This window comes from Phalacrocorax carbo, chromosome 7, assembly GCF_963921805.1.
Source record: "Phalacrocorax carbo chromosome 7, bPhaCar2.1, whole genome shotgun sequence".
Classification (NCBI taxonomy): domain Eukaryota; kingdom Metazoa; phylum Chordata; class Aves; order Suliformes; family Phalacrocoracidae; genus Phalacrocorax; species Phalacrocorax carbo.
The window spans coordinates 5,137,432-5,158,100 of NC_087519.1; the positions used below are offsets into that span (position 1 = coordinate 5,137,432).

Consider the following 20,669-nt stretch of genomic DNA (forward strand, 5'->3'; position numbering starts at 1 on the left):
AGTAAATCAGCGATTATAAAGAAGGTCGAAATGTGACACGGGGATCTCGGCCTGTAAAAATCCTGTCACTTCGTCTTCCATCAGAATTGAATGATTTTCTGAAACGCGTGGTCCGGTTCGGTCACGGCTGGTTGGGCTCCAGCCTGGGCTTGTAAAGCACCTCAGTAAACGGTTTTGCCTGTGTGTTTCCTGTCCAGGTTCGAACTGATGCGCATGTGCTGGCAGTACAATCCCAAAATGAGGCCCTCCTTCCTGGAGATAATCGGTAGCATCAAAGACGAGCTGGATCCAGCATTCAAAGAGGTCTCCTTCTTCTACAGTGAAGAGAACAAGCCTCCAGATACAGAGGAGCTTGACCTGGAGACTGAAAACATGGAGAGCATTCCTTTAGATCCCTCCTCCACCCTCCAACCCACTGACAAGCACTCAGGACACAAAGCCGAGAACGGCCCGGGCGTGGTGGTCCTTCGGGCCAGCTTTGAGGAGAGACAGCCGTACGCACACATGAACGGGGGACGCAAGAATGAGAGGGCCTTACCGTTGCCCCAGTCTTCGGCCTGCTGATCCTTAGAACCAGAATCTCACAGAAATAAAACACAGAAAAAACACATGCATTGGGGGAAGAAAGAAAGAAAATTACAATATATTCAAAAGCCTACTGTACCTCAGTGGATCTTCAGAACTGCCATAGCTGCACTTGGGAGAACCCTTTTTTCAGTAAACAAGTTATCGTATTTTCCTTTTTTCAATATGCAAGCAGATGTTTGTTTCAGTAAAGGACTCCATTCATGGGGCGCACAGTTGGCCTTTTAAAACTCTAATGTTAACACTTAATAGCAACAGAAAACTTGAGATCTGATGTCTCTCTCTCTCTCTCCCCTCTCCTCTCTCTTCTTTCTCTTTCTTTCTGTCTCTCTTTGCTTCGTAATGGGAAACATATCTGCGTGCAAGTTCAACCGTACAGCACTTTTATCAGATCAAAGATATCGCAGGCCAGGTGGCTCCCCGGTACCCTTGCAAGCACCTGCCTAACACTGTAGGTCTTTATAAAAAAACAAACAAACAAACAAAAAAACAAACAAACAAAAAAAAAACCACAAAAAAAATTAAAAAAGACTGGATTTTTAATGTTGCTCTTTAATCTTTTTAGGAACACGTAAAAGAATAAAAAAGGGCCATCATTCATCCGAGGTTGTTACCATTTTCAACGCTGCCAAATTTTGCCAAAAAAACTGAACTCTTTGTGTTTTGTTTTTGTTTTTGTTTTTTTTTTTGTAGGCATGGAAGGAGCACAGTAATCAACTGCTCTGTTCAAAAGAGATCCTGACCAATACATTCTATTCAATCATACACTGGTATTTAAAAAAAAAAAAAAAAAAATTTAAAAAATCAAATTGTCTAGATCTTTTTTCAAAACTGGACAAAATGTGATTTTTTTTTTTCCTTGTGATGGAGAAGATAAAAGGGATGGGGTAAAGAAACAGCCCTCCCTCCACCCCTGTCCCCATCCCAGTGAATTCTGGACAAAACTGGCAGTGGTGAGCTAAACAAACACGTGCATTTTGTACAAAAAAAAAAAAGTCAACCGCACGCCAAAAATGAAACATGAAAAACATGACAGTAAGCGGCAGAGATCTCCATCGTTGCAGCCTGCCTCCCTTCACAGGCTTGCAGGGAAAAAAACACCTAGAAACGTAAATTGGAGAAGACAAAAAAAAGCAGTAACCGGATTCAAGTATACGATGCTTTGTTGACCTTTTCTCTTTATTATTAAGACTTCTCGAAGGGTCTTGCAGTTCTATGTTAGACCATGGATCATTTGCATACACATTGTCTTTTGTGTCACTTTTATAACTTTTTTACGGTTCAGATACTCATCTATATGTCTGTACAGAAAAAAGCTGCTATTTTTTTTGTTCTTTATCTTTGTGGATTTAATCTATGAAAACCTTCAGGTCTGCCCTCCTTCCCTCCCCTCCCACTTCAACAAATTTTCTTATGCTTTGTACTATAGTGTGTAACTTTTACTTCCTCCTTCCCAGTAACTGATACTTTTCATATGATTTGCCATGAACTGTTTAATGCCTTTTTATAAATACATTTCCTCTTTTTTTTTTTTTTTTTTTTTTCCCTCCTTTCTCCATTAGTTGTTTTACAACATCTTGGCTGTGTGGGCTACGGGGCTTCTGAGGGGGACGTGGAGAAAGAAGGGGCACCCCGCACGGGAACACCCTAGCAGTGCTGTGGTGTGGTGTTTTTAAACCCCAGTTTTCCTTCCTTCCTACTAACCTCTGCCCAGACAGCATGCGAGTCTCTTACAGTGCAAGGCATGATACAAACTCAGGTCAGAAAAAAAAAAAAAAAAAAGGTTAAATATTTAGTACATTCTTGTTCAGTGTTTATATTCATTGTTGTACAAGGGTCCTACCCCTCCTTCCCTCCCCGCTTGTTTTGGTTGTGGCGCACATCCACCCACCCATCCCCACACAGACACACACAGACACACACACATATACCTGTTTGTTTTTTTTAATTTGTTGGGTACAACAGCAGACACCAGGCTTTTGAGTCACTGATTTTTAAAAAGGCTATTTTAACCCTCCCACCCGGTGAACAAGAGCTATACCGCTTGCAGCTGGCGATGCCGGGCGTTCTTAGGGTGGCCATTGCGCCCCCGGCTCCAGCGAACCCCAGCTCTTCGCCTTGCCAACGAGGGGGCGCTCGCGGAGGCTCCCTGGGCTGCGCTTCGCACCCCTGGGGGAAAAAATGCAACCAACAAAACCAAACCGAAACGAACCCACCGTGCCGTTTCCATGGGGCTGGGTGGGAAGCGTGTAGCTGGGGCCAGTGGCTTGGCTAGCAAACAGTTAAGTGTTGGCAGCTATGGAAACCTGTACAAGTACAAGCTTGTCGCGTAAATCATAGACCAAACCTCAGAACAAAAGCAAATGAGTAAGCTTGTTTGTTCAGTTGCAGAAGCCTTGGTGAAAGGGGAAGGAGGGGGCCATCAGGAGGTCTACAACCAAGGAGTCGTACCAGTTGCTCATCTGACGTTAGTTACAGCATCTAAGCCTTTGTTTAGCACTGATCCAACCAAACGATGGCAGTGAAGAGGTGGTTCTGGGATGGAAACGTTTAAATCTTTTGAGTAAGAACAAAGAATTAAAATATACTGATTGCTAGTTTTGACTGGAGATTTTAAGAAGTTTGTAGTGCTTTTTGCTTGTGTAGTTTAGGTCCCATTATCTTCTCTTGCCTCTGTCCCATAGTTATTTTTCCCTTTTAAAAATGAAAAAGACAAAAAAGTTAATTAAGAAGGTATTCTATGTAGGATTTTTTATTTATTTTTGTGATATCAGTTTAAATCACTGTAGAGATGCCCCATAATAAATTTAAATACTGAGATAAGGGTTTTTGAGTATGACAGGGGGACAGTTTTTTGATTTTTTTTTTTTCAAACTTTTATCTACCTCACTCTTATTTTTTTATATGTGTGTATATACAAAAGAATACATCTCACATTTCTCAGCAGCCAATAAATGCCGTTGATACTGGTAACCTCTCACTCCATATACCACATGCTCTAGGTTCTGGAGGGGAACAGTCACTGCCTGTCACAAAGGGTCACTTCGGAATATTTTCCTCAATTCCAAGGAGTTTCTCCGATTTTTTGGTTCAGATTCGTGACCATGAGGAGAAATCCAAGCGTTGGCTGACTTAGGGTGACCATTCTCGAAGGAAACACAAAGGCTTTTTCACATGCTCTCTCGGCAGTCCTCAGGTCGGCAACGAAGCGCTGCGTCTTCCGATGGGTGGAGACGTAGCTGACCTGATACGAGGACTTCAAATTACAAGTATTTGATGAAATCTGTTACAGAAGTCAATTGGTTACGATGTTGGAAGGTCCGGAGGAATTGCTAGAGTAAAGGGAACGGCCTTTCTGTTTTTTCCTGTAGAATGGGCCAAGTCATTCCTGCCAGTTTTCCCTCAGATGCCACAAGCACCAAAAAGACGTTTGGCTGAATCCACACCTAAAAATAAATTGGCTCGTGTGGCAACAGCATCGCTTGCTTGACCAAAAAAACAGTGAAAACCCTGTCGCAGGCTGCCTGGTGATACTACTACATCGAGTTTACAGCTTTGGATCTTGCTGCTTCTGTTTGATGAGAGCACTGATTTTTTTTTTTTTTCTCAAAACTAACATTGAATTGATTTCTTTTAACGTGCCAGTAAAAATCCAGTTCTCTTTTCTTCCCCTGTTTATATGCTTCATAACTGTGGATTCTGATGGACCAGCCATCAAATTTTAACTGCCCTCTGACAGCGTGTAACTGGTTTACAAGCACACAGGACTCACACGAGCTTGCCGTTAACTTGATGTATAATGTTTCTCTTTTTCCAGCTCTGGCAGCTGTTCGTGCAGGTGTTGGCTGTGGTATCCGAGTAATGTGGTGCTCGGCTACTTCGAGCTGTGCACGGCCTCTTGAATAGGCAGCGCTGTGGTTGAGCGCTGCAGGGTTTGTCTTTGGAGGCAGCGTTGCTCTCTAGCCCTGAGGAACCAGCAAAATTTAAAGTTTTTCCTGGGTTGTTTTGGTTTTCCGTTTTTTCCGTAGGTGCCAGTGACCGTGTGGTGCAGCGGCTGTTCCCCTCCCTTGCACATATTGATTACCACAACTGGAGATCCTCAGATCTTTCAGCTGGCTAGGAGGGTTTTGTTAAAACTGTCCAAGTTACTGGTATTTTATAATTGTATGTAGGTGGTTTTAAAATGCATTAGGAAGAAACACTAATGACATAGCACCCATCACGACAGACATTTCAAAAAGCACTTCAGTAGAAGGCAGTCGCGTGCGCGTGCGTGACAGCAGTCAGCTCTCCTGGACCAAACCACCTTCATGATACCATTGCGTTCTGTGTTTGCAATTCAAGCTTAATTCCTTTTTCGTTCTGTTTGTTTCCATAGCTTTTTTTGTCGTCGTCGTTGTGTTTTGTGCATTTTTGAATAGCTTTATTCACATGGGTTTTTCATGCAGACTTCCCTTGGACAGCAAATCGAGTTGTTTGTGCATGTGAACAACTGAGAATTGATGTTGGCTTGATAGAGTCATAATATGGTTTGTAATGTTGTTCTTCCCTGAGACCACTGGCTTGTCTGGTATGGCAAATTTATTGAGAACTTCAGCTATGTTTGAATAAAGTTAAAGTAATCCAATTTGTTTATAAATTAAAAACAAAGGCCCACCCAGCCCTGAAAACCAGCATTTTGACAAGTGGTACCAAGATGTCCTGCTGCGGTAGGATAATAAATTGGCGTCACCACGGGGAGCAGGCGGCTTTTTTGTGCTCGGCCATTGTTGTCACCTGGCTCGCGTTTCAGAGCTGCTGGGTGGCACCGAAGGTGGTTTGGTTGCAAAGGGATGTGGCTCCCACGTGAACGCAGACGCGCCGGCTGCGTCGTACTGAATAAGGGTCTTCTGGGGGCGCGACGAACGAGACGCAGAAGCCGAGCGTGACGGAAAGCGTGAGGCCGGCCTGCGTGCACCAAGTCTTTCTCGGTGTGATGCCTCTCCTCTTTAACGCTGGTTCTAAGTGATGTATGATTCTAGGCATGCTCGCACTGATGCTCCTCTTGGTCTTTAAAAACAAAGGACAGAAAGCCCAGTTTGCCCAGGACGACTGGTCACCAGATGGAACTGCTGTCAGGTCCTCTGGGAACAGCGGAGGGGTGTTCGGCACAATCCGAGTCTAAGTGAACAACACTCCTATTGTCGGTGTAACTCCATAAATATATATCTATATATACATATATATATATCTCTGCATATGTATATCTGTACTATAGATATATATGTTTGAACCCTTTTCATTCCATTAGTACAAGTAACACTTGTTTCCTGTTATTTTGTTTGTCAACCGTGTATTTAATCGCTGGGCTGAACAACAGTGAAGGAAGGTGCAAGGGATCCACTCCTTACTAACCAGTGATAAAAGCCAGATTTTGCAACTTAACCCACGAGTAGTTGTGCGGACAAGGGTTTAAGAATGATGTGTAGAAACAACAGGAGCGGCCAGGGGTGCTGAAGATACAGAACTATTCGCAGGCAGGGGGGCTTCGAAGGATGCCTCAGTTCAGAAACCAGTTGCTTAGAGACGGTGAACGGCCTCTGGAACTGAGCGCAGCCGGGTAAATCGGAACTGAGCAGCGCCGGTTTGGAGACACACGCAAACAAAGGATGTGAAATGGGTATTTACAAAGACACAGGGCTTGGCAGGAGTTCGAGGTGGTTTCCTGAGCTTGGTATGTGGGGCAGCGTCGGAGCTCAGGTATCGCAATTCTGATCGTTGGTACTTGTAAATAAACCTCTGGACTTCCCAGCTGGAGCGGTAAATTTGTGGCCAGGAGTTTAACGGTTGTTACCATCGGTCTGTACGAATCAGTCGCAACTGACGGTCTGTTTTGCAAGTACCTTAAGACTATCACTAGTTCGTGTGTGTGCATACGTGTGTGTGCTCATCTTCTTTTTTTTCTCTTGTACGCGTTTCGTTGATCAGTAATCCATTAGCATTTTCAATAGGGCTTTAAGTCCAGTAGATTACGGGTAGTCAGTTGACGAAGATCTGGTTTACAAGAACTAATTAAATGTTTCATTGCATTTTGTAAGTACATAGAATAATTTTATAAAATGTTTGTAGTTTATAAATGCCTAAAATATAATTTAAGGGCACTTTTCTGTGTCTTTGTATGGGTGTGTCTGTATGTGATCAGGTTTTTTTGATGGTACCAGTTTACTAGCTAGCTTTACAATATGCCAAAAAGGATCGCTAACTTGTCCAGTCCCTGGCGTGTCCCTCTCCCCCCACCCGCCCAAGCTTTGTGTCCCAGTATACAGCGAATGAATAGAGTTGGGGAAATGTTCTGTATCTTCAGTATCCTGGTCTTCCAGAGCCCTCTGGTTGGGGTGGGATCATCTGAACTGGTCATTTCACTTCACTGTCTAGGGCAGTTGACTTAATGGATTACAAGAACCTCACTGGTCGGGGAAACAGAAGGGGGTTTGCTGCTACCCAGTCTCACCTGTGCTGTTCAGTACCTGCTTTACGGTGGCCGCGTGGTTTGAAGGATGCGACTGCGTAAGAGGAAGAGGGAAGACGGTTTTCATAATTACTGTTGAAGAACTATCTGCGGATTTCTTATCACTTTAAAAGCTTGTATGCAGCCTCTAAAGATGTTGAGCGCCATTTGAAGCTTTGTTGACATGAGCAAGGCAGGGTCCCTATTTATTTTTATTTAAGAATATTGAAGATCCCTTCCCCCTCGCTCCCCCCAGATCTGACTAACCGCATTGCTGAAGGGTTCTGATGATTTAGATACTGTTTAAAAAATCAGCTCTTCTGTTTTCTGAACCAGTGAGGTTTGAGATGAAAGGATTGGCCAGAGTTTGTCTACCTCTGGGACAAAAACAAAACTAGAAAGTGCTAAGGAATGGATGCAGTTGCAAATACAACATTCTCCAATTTTTCTTGTTTAAATTTTTTTAAGAGAAAATCACACAATAACATGGCCAATTTATTACATAAAAAGACTTGCTGTGTATAAATTATTCCTAAAGAAATTCCTGTGTTTATATTAAAATGAATCAGTAGATAAAAAAAATTTCAAAATGTTTTTGTATATTCTGTTGTAAGAATTTATTCCTGTTATTGCGATATACTCGGGATTCTTTACATTATGAAAAGAAGAAACTTTGTCTATTTTGAATGGCTGAAGCTAAGGCTCCTTTAGTTTCTCTTACTCTGCTTTTTTCTAGTAGTTTCAGTACTACATGATTTAAGTTAAATAAAAGAATTCTGTATGCACTTGCCTGTTTCTGAATTTGTTGCTCCTTGTGCAAAGCAAGTACAGGTTAGAAAACACAGAGTAAATCTTCTCTGGTTTTCTTCTGCCCTTTTTGGCTGCTTTTAATTGAGCTACTCTGGATAAATCTTAGTAGAGATCGGTACTGCCGTTGCGTTGAAATCAAAAGTTATTTTCATCCAGTGATGCCCTTTCTCGATGGGCCTTTGAGTCCCATTCTGCAGTAGGTAGTTCCTTTGAACAAGGTAAGCATTTTTATGTATTTATTTGAAGAAAACCTGCTTATTTACCCTCACGGCAATCTGTAGATGAGGCATTTGGCCAGCCGGCACGTGGTTATCCGTTTTCTGTAACTGTCACTGGAAAAGAGTGGCAAGTAAAACTAGAATTACCTTGGAATTTCCAGTTCCTCTGACTCTTGTCATCAGATTGTTGACTGAAAAAAGGCACGGTGGTGGCCCAAAGCTTCGCCAGCTGTCCGTGCTGGTAGGTTTGTCTGTTGGCCGCCTTACTGACGTGGTGCTTTTGTTTCCCGGGAGAGATCCCAGGTGTCCACATTTAGCTGCTGCTGTCCTGTTCTAGTGACTGTTTTTGAAACATACCTGCTAATTTTCTCTCATCCTTGTCTGCCATGGTGCTAGCAAGATTATCAAGGAGAGCATGCGTTGGTGGAAGTGCCGCCAACCTCTGTCATACCCAGCTTTCATGGCGGAATCCTGCTGTACGTAGCTGTGTTTGGGACATGGAGGAGCCTGGCTTGGCAGGGGAGGAAGCACAGACGTGATCTGTCACTGTCCAGTTCCAAGTTGTACAATTCGGGATCTCATTTGGTTCCTGTTCAGTAAGCAGCGTGACGTGCCACAGCACAGCACTTCAGCGATGGCCCTTCTTGGGACAAGTTAGATGTGTTGAGCCCCAAATAGCTGTGACCTGCTGTGCTGAAAGACGGTTGTCTTTGTGGTGTGCTCCCTGGAAGGACTGCGGCCTTACCCCTCGGGAAGGGCACCGGGCGCGTGGGGTAAGTGGTGGTGTCGGGCAGTTCCAGCATTACAGCTCCTGCTGCATTCCAGCCTTTTGTTTGCTTTCTTTGAAGCCACCCTGGGTTCGTAAGCTGATTCTGATGTGGAAACCAGCTTTTAGAGCAGGCCACCAAGAGAAAATTGTAAAACCTCACCTAACGGGATCCCTGCGTGCATTTTGTTTTTCCCCCATATTTACATTTTTAATGTGGACACTTTGTACGGCTGAACACTTTCCCAGGGCTTGGAGAGGGGCTGAGGGGACTCGAGGAATCCCTCGAGTGCTGCATGTCCTTACGGCTGGAAGCATCCCTCTTGGTTCAGCAAGTCTTTGTTAATGTCTTTCTAACCATCAGAACTAGGATTAAGCATCTAAAATGTTTTAGGTCCAGTTTCACGCCTTCTTAAATCGGAAGCAACGTTTCCTTGTTAGCAATACAGACTGCCCATCACTCGGTGTTTCTCTCAAGCCTTTTACCCCAAAGAGAAATCTCAATGGTTGGTTGGGGTTTATAAGGAGATTTCACTGAAAATACCGTGGAATATAAAATCCTTTATGTAAGGTTTTAAAATAATCTTTAGATTTGCTTCATTTAAGAGAGTGAGGAATTGCCTTCTAAGAAATCCCATCTTACTCTCGCTCTTCCCCACACTGTTCTAACATTGCTAAGATAATTGTCTGTAACGCTTTTCCTAGAACGTCTGCTGTTACCGACGTGGATAATGGAGGCACGTGGATGAAAGCTGCTCTTCCATTGCCATAGTACAGAGAGGTGTAGTAGGTGTAATCACAGATATACCTGCAATATTAAGAATAAAACAAAACCAGAAACCTGAATTAAAGAACAGTAAACTTTGATTAAATTTAAATATTCTTTAAGTAGCCAAACCAGATCTGGTTTATGAAATTAATAAAAACATATTTGCTTAGTGAATAAAGGAAATGCTGACATAAACCAAGTTTGAGAAACAAATGTTCCTTATCTGATGGTTTGGTTTCTCAGACACCCACCCAGCAGGAACTTTAAATAAAAAAATCACAAGCCATGCGTTCTTTTCTAGGCTCCTGTAAGCTCTGTGAGATGGGAACGGTAACACAGCCTGCTGGGACTGCAGCCATGTCATACGGGTTTTTGTGCAAGTCATGCACCACTCCGTCCGAGGTATTAGCACCGTTTAACTTGCAGGTGCAAATCCTGAAGTGAAGGGCCAAAATGAGCTGGTTTTTATATTTTAAAAGCGCAATCATTTTCTGGCTTCTGTGTTTTCCTCTTAAATGAAGACTAGCATAATAGAAAATTGCTTCAGTGTTGCTGAAACAACGAGCTCACAGACACCGTTCCGGAGGTACCTGTAATTGCTCTGTTCTTCAGTGTATGGATTTACATTTTGTATCCCGCCCAGTTGGGAAAAATAGATTAAAATCTGCTACCAGTCAGTATCGCTTTCAGACTCTCTTAACAGCTCAGGTTTACTGGGGTTGTTGTTAATCACAGACCGTGCTATGTTGAAACTTGTTTCTTCTGGAATTTACAAATCCATGGAAAAATATCTACTGGCTGTAGTCTTTCAAGAAGGCTGCTTTACATAAAATTTATGTTTACCCCAGTTCTGTACTTGTGCCCCACCACCAGCCCCCCTGCCAAAGACTTTGCTTCAAAGTGATTTTGGTTGGAGGAAAAGTCCTTGCAAAGATTCTTCAAGGTTAAATGAGCTGATTGAGTTACTTCTGCTTTCAGTGTGAGACCCCACTCTGCAGTGTTTACCTTCCTGCATCTCTGGAGAAGATTATATCAATCCCTTCCACTGAAATGTTTTTCCAGAGACTCTTCATATTAATTGTAGATTCAATCTTTTCCGGGCCATCTAGCATGCAACAGCCACCTTCCGGGTGAAAACCACAAGCATCCATCTCTTGGTAGCCTTTGTTCTTCCCACATTGCTCGAGGATGATGATTGCTTTGGCGGCCGGAGCCAGCCCGACGTGAACAGTAAGCTGTTCTTTCCCACCAGAGTGAATAACAGGAAATTAAAAATGAGACCTGTTTTTTAAAAATGAATGCGATAGTGCCAAGCATTATGTGAAAGACTAGCTTCAAGGTAGGGAGTCTTGCTGTAGCTCACACCTAAAGAAAACTTCGATAAGAGATTACAAATGAGAACAAAACTGTGCTTGAGTTTGGTTTTATTGTGTCTAGTCAGCTCAGGACTTCAGAGCTGTGGTGTGTTTTTTGCAATTTACAGTGGATTTTTCCCCCCCTTTGTTCAGTGTGCAGTTCTGCCGTTTAAATGGCACGGGATTAAAACAGCACGCTGATTAATGTGCGCTCCCAATTGCAGTTTGAAACCTTTATCACAGTTCTAGTAGTCACTTTCCAGAGCAGTCTGATGCACGTATTGTGCAATACTCTCTTGGAGGCCTTTTTAAAGATCCACTCAGAGTAATAATATTAATAAATGAACGGGGAAAATTGTGTAACTTTCTAATTACTCACCAGTGGCTGAAGAGTTGTCCATATCTTGCAGACTTGCTCCTTTGCTTTTTGGTAGACCACCGGCAGCTGCATGATACGCAGATCTATGTTTTTACCAAGGCCTCTCTTGGACAGCTCCTACATACACAAAAAGCCACCGCAGACTCGTAAGAGTGTTGGATTTCTCGGACTGTGATAAAGAAATCGGGCTGATCCAGCTGAGAAAACATATGACAGAGCAATATAGTGCTGTCTGAGCCTGTGGTTCCTAAACGTTGGTCTGCAGCAAGATTCAGTTGTCTTGTGGCAGCTCTCCCTTTTCCAACTGAAAGAGACTAAAATGTGGTAACCAATTCCCTAAAGTCACGTCCTTGTGGAGCCATTGTTGGGTTTTCCAAAGGGCTGCTCCGTCTCCAATGGGCGGGAGGGGTTATTGCTCAGGGGCTGCTCTGTGGGGAACCATGAAATACAGGATGTCTCAGAAAGGATCCACGCTTGAAAGCACCTAAGCAGGCTCTGCTACAGGTAAGAGCCATTCCTCTGAAAAATCTAGTGGATAAACCTGCACTATCCAGAGATGGAAATGAGGGGAAATTCACAGTAGCTGTCCGCTCAAGTGACACGCATCTGACAGCTTGAACTGGTTCAGGTAAGCTCTGCTGTCGACGTGAGGAAGGCCACATTTAGAATGGGTTTACTTTCTTTTTTGGTCTAGAATATGGTCCCCTGGTAAAAGGAAATGTCACTTACTGGGATATTGTTTCTCTGTCATTTATGGAGAGCTGAAGTTCCACACGGGGCCTTTTCCCAAAGGAAACAAAAATTATGCCCAGGATTGAGGTGAAAGCAACGAAGGCGCCCCTTAAGGCAGCAGATTGGCCAGATGGTTGGAAGATGGTCGGGAGAGTAAACGTCTTGTGGAAATTACTTGAAATTATTTTGTCAGTGGAATAGGGCTAATGAAGAAGGCATAAGCCTCTAAGCAGGAGGTAGGCGGCTACAATGGCAGGATGCGGAAGGAAAGCATCTGAGATAGAAAGCTTTGTCCCAGGGAGGTAAAATGGTGGTTGAAAATCCCTGTTGCATTTGAGTAGACCACTGCCAAAGGGAGGGTACAGATAAAGTGTGGGGGGGGCACAGGCAAAAAGTCAGCAGCAGAGGTACATGATTAACCCGAGAAACCTGTAACCCTTTATTAAATGTAATTGTGTTCCCAAGCTCTCATTTCTCACTACGGATTCTCGTGCGGATGAGGCCCACAATTCTAAGCCATGCTAACTGGGAAACTTGCCCTTCAACACTGGCTTCCTATATAAACTGTTCCAATTTTCTTGTCAGCGGAAACATTGATTAGCTGTGCTCAATAAACTATTTGACACAAGCAAGGAAACAATGCCTGCAGGGAAGTAAACACATTTAGAGAACAGTGCCAGCCTTTTTTCCTCTGGGCGCTGACAGTCTTTGAGAGACCATTGCATCATCTTGCTTAAGAATGCTGAACTGTGTCTTAGCTTCCAAAAGAGAAAACCCCAGCTGGTTCACAATTAGCGTTTTCTTTTCTAAAGCATCTTTAATTTTAACATTTAATGAGATTCCTCCTTTTTTAACTGTAAGGCTCAGAGGGCTCGACTACCTATGACTTTGGTACAGAAAGTGGAGATCCAGAGTAAGCTGTTAGGCTGTTCCCTCCCGTGCTCTCTGGACTGACATTCTGTTGTCACCATTTGTCATGGGAGAAACAGGCAGAAATGCTTTTGTGCAGGACAAAGCCAGAAGCTGGCCAATAGCAAAGGGCTGAGAATTTGCGTCAAAGGAAGAGTTTGCTATGTCCGAAGCAATTTCAGCATGTTATCAATAATGTGTATTACTCTGTTGTCTAGGAATCCTAACTGTTATACCCCATTAGACCAAATGTTGTGCAAACATGGAACACAAAAGAAAAAAAAAAAAGGTTATTCCTTGTCTCAGCCAAATCTTGGCCTTACCCAAAACTATTTTTGCATTTAAGGTGAGAGGCTGGAGATTGTTAGAGAAGGATGACTGCCTCTGGAAACTAGAGCTCACACTGGTGAGTTAATTGAGTAAACAAGTGCCTGTCTTCTGTAGTTGAAACAGCAAAGGAAACTTCAAAGGGGGACAAAGGTTTTTGGAGGACTTTTTTTGTGGGAGAAGTGGTTGAAAAGAAAGTGTGAAGATTCTTTGTTGGGAAGTTTTTCTAAAATGGAAACGAAATCAGCATTATCAGCTGATGACCTTGAGCAGCTGGTGAGTTGTGCTCATAGTCCCAGTCCGCTGGGGTTCTGGCCCATGTTGTTACACAGCCCTCCCCAAAGAGAAGTGATTTACACTGAGCAGTCATGCTCGGATGCGGTGGTTATGTGTCACACGGGGTGTTAGAAGCATCTTGAACTTAAAGAAAACTCCAGAAAATTTCACTGAGTTCGCCAGAGTTTTCACTGATTTGGGTTGCCAGAAAGGGGGGAGGCAGGGCCTGGGGCTGCATGTGTTAATTTTGTGAACCTCATTCCAAAACACCTTGTGTTGGTGCAGGAAGAAAACCAGAAGTTACCAGTTGACTTGGTCAGTCTGCAAGTACGTTGCAAACAAAGGTTTTATTGTTTGGTTTGGGGTTTGGGGTTTTGGGGTTTTGTTTTGTGTGTGTTGTGGGTTTTTGGTTTTGTTTTTGTTTTTTTTTAATCCTGCAGATGCCTTTTTAAATCTTTAAGGATGTAAAAATGTTCCAGAACAGAAATTAAGGAACTAAATAGCAATGTCGTCTTAGTTTCATAGATGATGAAACTAAAGCAGAAAGGGAGAGAGACAGAGAGATTAAATGACAAATTTCCAAAGACCACTTGGTCAGTGGCAGGATGAAAAAGTGCACTCGGAGATCTGATCCTCATCTCCTGATAGCAAACATAGTTCCCAGAAGCAGTTGGAAATGTGACCTCTTCTTTGCACTAACAGTTTAATTACTATGAATGTTGTCACTCAACTTATATTCGTGTCCTATTAACTGGGGACTTTGACCTTGATGGTAGGCTGCCCTGATAGGTTATTGAGCTGCCAAGTGCCAGACAGGAGTTTCTGGAGGAGACACAGAAGCGGGGTCAGATCAAGGGTTATTAGATGGGACCATCAATCTGTAATATGGAATAAATAATGTGGGGGATCTGGGATTCTGTGGGTCCCGTGTAGTGCTGAAGAACTGGTAACTCAACGCGATCTGTCAGCAAATGCAGTGTAAATACTCAGTGGTTTCTTTCAGAAAGAATGTCCTGCACTTCCAGAGTTAAAAGTGCTGCCGGTGGAGCTTTCGTGCGTATTTTAGGAGAGTATTTCAGGTGAATGGAGTTATGAGAACCATGAAAAACTTAGTGAGACAGGTTTCTAAAAGAGAAGCTGTCTTTCTAGTGCTAGACAACCATGTTGCGCCATGTGACAGCGCCTATAAAAGCTCTGAAGCTTTTCTCAATGACCCTGAATTGACAGGTTCACCTGTACTTTCAGACCCATTTGACTATCCTTTTCCCTGAACGCTTGAAGGGTACTTGCTGAGGAATGAGAGCTCCGTGGATGCACTGCAGATGAATCCCTTGTGCGTGAGTCATTTTGTGCTGTGGTGAGAACTGAGGTTCATGCAGAAAGAACAGGCTACTCCTCATGTTCTTGGAAAATTATATTTTCATGTTATGGAACAGGCAGTGCGGGACAATCCAACGCTGTGTAGTATTGGTAAGAAATCCAAGGATTCAGAGCATATAACTCTTTCTAAACCAGCAGAAACCGAGATTTGGAGAGTTTTGTTAACATTTGTCATCTGGTTCCTGGGGATTTCAGAGAATGGAAATTGTCTTATTCACCAAAAAGGTAGTAGCAAAGAGTTAATTTGTAAGAGAAACAATATCACACAACCATTTTTCCGAGAGCCCAATGAGGGCATAGAAGGGATTCAACTATGGGAACAGGCTCTGTCCTCACTGGATCAACCTCTGATCCTTCCTACAGCAAGAAAAGAGGTTCAGGAAAACAGCTGATCCCATCAGCAAGGCAGAGTGCAACAGCATTGTATGGAGAAGCTGGTAACAGGGATCATAAGGAAGCAGTTGTGCATAAGAGCATGTATTGCTCACACAAGTGAAGCCATTGCTCTTTGGCAAAGACTCCATTTCAAAAAGCATGGAATATGAGGCTCTGCTTTGAGAATTAGGACCCTGGGACTCCAATTACATGTATTTTTACAGGATTTTGGATGCTTTTGGTGTGAAGCCCTTCTGGGATATGAACTCTTCAGATGACGTGTATCAGCGTTACATCATCACTGAGGCTGCTGTGGTATCCAGGCATTTGATAAGAACCCAGTTCTTTCTGAGGTTGTAATTAGGATAGTTCTGGATAACACTGCAAAGGCATTAAGCCTGAGCAATCATGTTTAGTAGCTCTGGTCTGGCTGCTCAGTACTTTCCTGAGGATGAGTTGAGTGTACTCTTGCTTGGTTCTCAGAAAAGAGACTCGGCAGGAGGGCTTTAGGTCACTTTAGTGATCCATGCAGGAGCCCCAAAGCCAAGGCAGGATTACTTCCAGATGGAAATACTAAATTTTGCTGTATTTAATATGTGTGCATAAGCTTCCTAAAGACCATAGGGCTACTCATGTGAACAAGACCAATGGAACAATACCGTGAGATTGCTATTTAGCGTGGAGAAGCCTATCAACATTCAAAGTACTTCCAGATTTGCAGCATATTTCCCTGAATTGTCTGGATTAACCACCTTTGCCAGAGAATAGGAAACAAAAGCAGCATCCCCAGTACATATACAAATTAATTCCACACAGAGGGTGTCACATCAGAGGGAAACGGATTTGTTCTCCTCCAACAAGGACTGACATCTGTTTCACTACGGAATGCCGTATCCCCTGTTACATAACAAGTTCCTGGCATAGCCAGCGCATGGCGTCAGTGCAGAAAACTCATCTCATCGGTGTGTTTTCACTTTAGGCTGTTTTTCTTACAGATAAAGAACATGTTTTATTTTCAGCCAGAAGAGGATGATCTTGCACCCAAAATTAGAACCACTAGGAATCAGGAAATAATGAGCAAGAACATTGTCAACTGACAAGTATTTGTAGTTTAGGACCCATGTCAAGTTGGAGTTAAGATAATTTATGGGTCTCCTGTGATGACTGGGGTGTGAAAAGGTATCACTGAAGTATTTTTGTTTCTTGTTAGCCTACAGGGATAACATCCCTCCTGACTTTGAGGGGGTAGTAGATTTATTCTTCCAAACACCAAGCTGCACTCACCAACAAAACTAGAACAGAAAACATATACAGGTTAGTGGAGTTGCTACAGCTTTGGTCTTTGGACAAAAGTACTAGCTCCTTGGTTTTCAAAAATTTTGGCTTGACTGCACTTCATTTTCAAGAAAGAGATTTGCTAGCTTGTCACCAAAATTTATAATCTGGTTATAGTCCTGTAGAGTCATCATCTTTCTATCACTACTAATACTTTCTTATAGCTACCTATTTTATGCCAGTGTCTGGAAGAATTAAATATTTATGTGCTTATTACAGTCTCCCTAATAGAACAGTCCCCCTCAGCTTGTTTCACATGCCTTGCTTTCCATTTTCACCAGTATTATCTGTTGTTTCTTGCAGATATCAGACCAATCTTCCAATTCAGTTTTACCACCTTGACTGTTCCCCAGCTAGTTTCAGATTTCATTGTTAACCTTCTTTCTACCTTGGAATTGCCAAGAACTTGTGTGAAAGACCCTCCCAAAATAACTCTGTTCATAAATACCTTATGAGAGTAACTGAGGTCAAAAGAAAGGCCATTGTCTGTGCTAGGAAGAATGAATGAACCTTGCATGTGACTTTTACACACGCTCAGCAAATCTCTGCAGCTGTCCCTACTGTTTGAACCTCTACATTCCTTTCACACTTCAGGTTGAGGTAAAGTACTAAAGTACCAAACTAGTAAATCATTTCATTGTAGCAGACATACTCTTACATATGATGATCAGGTATTTATTTCATGAGACATATTTGAAGAAAGAAGTTATGTTATTGTTAAAACTTAGATAACATTTAAAAATTATATATCCTGTTCCTGAAAAATAACCTATTTGTGGAAATTTTTGGTGTGGCCCAAGAAATGTGGGTTCACACAAACAATAATTTGAAAATAAACAATTGTAACGTAAAAGTTATGCTGAAAGCCAGGTATCCAAAGCATGTCTCTGTATCCCCCAGCTATATTTTTTCTAATACACATACTTAGGGAATAAGCACGAATTTTCAAGACTCCATCTTAGACATGTTACTGCTAGTCAAGGTGTATGGAGGGGAAAGAAATTTGAATGACCTTGTTTTCAACTTTAACTGTAGACTTCACTGTCATCTGAAAGTGGAAGCCAAAGCTGAGATGTGAAAATATACTTAGAATTGGCATGCTTTTGGCTTTGTGTTCCTGAAGCAGGCAGTAAGACCTCAACAGGCTACACATGTATGAGGAGAAAATCGCCTCACACAGACATGCTGCGTTGTGGTATGAGATGATCTGTTTACTGAAGACAGGACAACCTGTGGCATACGCATTAGTTGCAGAGAAGGCACCCTGGGTAAAAAAGATCCTTTTTGAAAATCAAGAATAATATTTTGATATATGCTTAAATAATGAAAAAAATTGCAAATAAAATAATGTTTCATTACTTAATTATCCTCTTTCTTCTGTGTTGGGAGTCTGCTCCATGAGGCGCAATTCTGAGTAATAACTTTCTTGAATGCAATGGAAAGCCTAAAAACAGTTTGTATGGGGATGTCAACAAAATAAAACACCTCACTCCCAGTTTTTTATCCTTACCTTCACTGCTTCCCAGCTAGAATTAATCAGGTATTGTCTAAAGGGACCAAAACCTGAAAAGAAAGAAAGGTGCTTTTAACCTATGCTTGCTCTGGTGTTAAATACTCTCAGGCCACAGTCAATGTGCCATTCTTATTGTTAAAGGTCAGGAAGATGAAGATATGCATATTTAATGAAAATGTTTGAAAGAGCAACATTTTATTTCATTATTAATTCTTTTTTTAATCTCAAGTAATGAAACCTTAAGTTTTCTGTTAGGGAAAATGTGCTTTTTGGGGTGCTGGGCAAACTCTCTTTTTTTCATTTTTTCCCTACAGGAAAAGAGAGAAGGAAAGGGAAAAGGACTTGCTGAATCCAAAGGGCTACACTTAATTTTATGCACCCTCTCTTGTGAAAGACTTTTTTTTTTAATAAAAAGGAGAAAAAAAAATAATTTTGAGCTAGATGGGCATTTTGTCATGAAAAAGTTTGATGGAAAAATCCCATGGTCTTTATTAATATCAATTATTGTTCTCAATCCAGGATGTTGCCAAGTCTTAGATACTGGGTGGCAGGAAAACAAGTTTGTGAAATGGTTTTAATGCTCTATGTCTTAAATATTTAAAAATCTTTAAATGGACAAATAAATACTTGACAGCATAGGATTGCTATTTTGCAGAGTGAAAGGTACTTGTACGGTGGGACAGTTAAGCCTAAATGAAGGTTTATGACAGCTTAATTAATGTTAGACTTTAAGCATCTCTTAATTCATTAGTATTTATAACTGCTCAATCTTTTCTTTTTAATATTATGAAAAGCCTGATGGTGCTAATATTTGTGCCAATGTTTTCCCCAGGTTTAAGTTTGTACTATGAGAAGGGAACAGGGGAGATAGTACTCGTTTCACATCAACAGTAACATAAAACCTGACTAATCCCACTCTGCTTTCAGAGCAAAATTAGGGTGACACCTCCTCCATTTTGAAGCTGAGGTTGCTGTGCATGCTTCTGTACGTGTCTGTGGAGAACTGTAGAATTATAGTAAAGTTATTAAATAGCTCCCAATGAAATACATGTATCTCAGTGGTGGCCATAAGAAACTACTGCTTAGGATAAAATTGTTCTATGAAAAGAAATGACTTAAGTGTGAGAGAGTTTTACGGTACTGAAATACCTGCAACAACTTGGAGAGCTAACTGTCTGAATATTATTAGGCACTATATAATAAACTGGGCTCACTGCCAGCAGGTTTATATTATGAGCAGGTGAAAATGTGACAGAGGCATGCTGTGATAATCTCTGTAATAGCTTAAAGATGCACCTGTGTCTTTAATGGGACGCACTGCTCTAAAACTATTTGAACAAGTAGATTTCTGCACCTAAATGGCCATCTAAGGGGAGGAAAAACTCATAAGGTGCTGAGAAGTGTGCCCATCAAGGGTATGTGCCATAAATATAATAGGAGAGAACGAGATGGTCAGCCTTTTAAGAGGTTAGCAAATACCTCTTGCTCTATTCCGCACTCCCATTTGGCTCAATTGCAGTTATGTCTAGAGCAAGCCAAACTAGTTCTGCCCATCTTGCAGCTATTTAAAAAAAAAAAAAAGTGTTTAATTGAAAACAGCAAGATGCAAATCTCTTTGATGTAGCTTCAACCTCATCCCTATGTCCTCAGATGACCTGCAGTGGAAAATTATCCAGCAACTCACATGTCAAGATGTGTGTAATGATTGCCTTTAGATGAGCCAGTGGCAACAAGAGGAATAGCGAGTAGCAGCATTCCTTAAGAGCTTTAACCTTTTAAAGCTCAGAAGTCTCTAGATGGTGGTTCTGCCACTGTGATTCAGCAGTAGTTATAGTCAGCAAGAGAAACTCCAAATTTGGTCCCTTGTGCTGCATGTTCAGGCATGCTCCTTTGGTATATTTAAATTTAATGGTGTAGTTTAGCAGTGATGAGGCAGCATCTCCGGTTTAAATCTCCCTTACCTTGCCATGAAACTGAGACCCTGAAACTTGCCATGTGTTGCTCTAATTCTGGACACTGACTATGTGACATTGTGATGCAACCTGGTTTTCTTGCTTCAGAGCTCCTTTTGGGTAAGCTTTATCTAATGCTAGCCTGCACTGCCTTGAGCTATGTGGTTTGGATCAGAGAGAATGTCAACAAAGATTAAAACATGGAGAGAATGAACAACAAACCAAACTGGATGGCACTAAAGAGGGCAGACTGCAGTCTGTTTCCTCTGACATGCATCTGATTTTCTTAGGAAGGCACAGCAGCAAGTTATTTTCCATTTGGAATTGTTAGTATGACCATTTGCTACTGTTTTTCCCTCCAGGGAACTGTTTACGACAAAGATCAAGCATGTGTGCATACCATCTCTGGCTAAAAGAAGAATAAAATAAAAATCTTACCAGTTACAACCACAGTGTTGGAATTTGAATCCATGAAATCTATGTTCCAGAAGGTGAAATCTT

The 20,669-nt window shown here is 42.0% G+C and overlaps 2 protein-coding genes across 3 annotated transcripts in view; one reads left to right on the forward strand and one right to left on the reverse strand.

The window, feature by feature from the left end:
• Window positions 1-7,857, forward strand: part of IGF1R (insulin like growth factor 1 receptor) — a 199,523-nt gene extending 191,666 nt beyond the window's left edge. For both annotated transcript variants that reach the window (XM_064456157.1, XM_064456156.1), the window contains exon 21: window positions 198-7,857. In XM_064456157.1, the coding sequence (XP_064312227.1) occupies window positions 198-564 (367 nt within the window). In that variant the 3' untranslated portion in view covers window positions 565-7,857. The remainder of the gene's footprint in view (window positions 1-197) is intronic.
• Window positions 7,858-9,505: 1,648 nt separating this feature from the next.
• Window positions 9,506-19,890, reverse strand: PGPEP1L (pyroglutamyl-peptidase I like). Its single transcript, XM_064456159.1, is given in 6 exon segments — window positions 9,506-9,674; window positions 10,641-10,870; window positions 11,370-11,486; window positions 18,214-18,266; window positions 19,696-19,735; window positions 19,738-19,890. Coding segments are annotated over 6 exon segments (642 nt in total). The 5' UTR covers window positions 19,771-19,890.
• Between the last annotated feature and the right edge of the window lie 779 nt (window positions 19,891-20,669).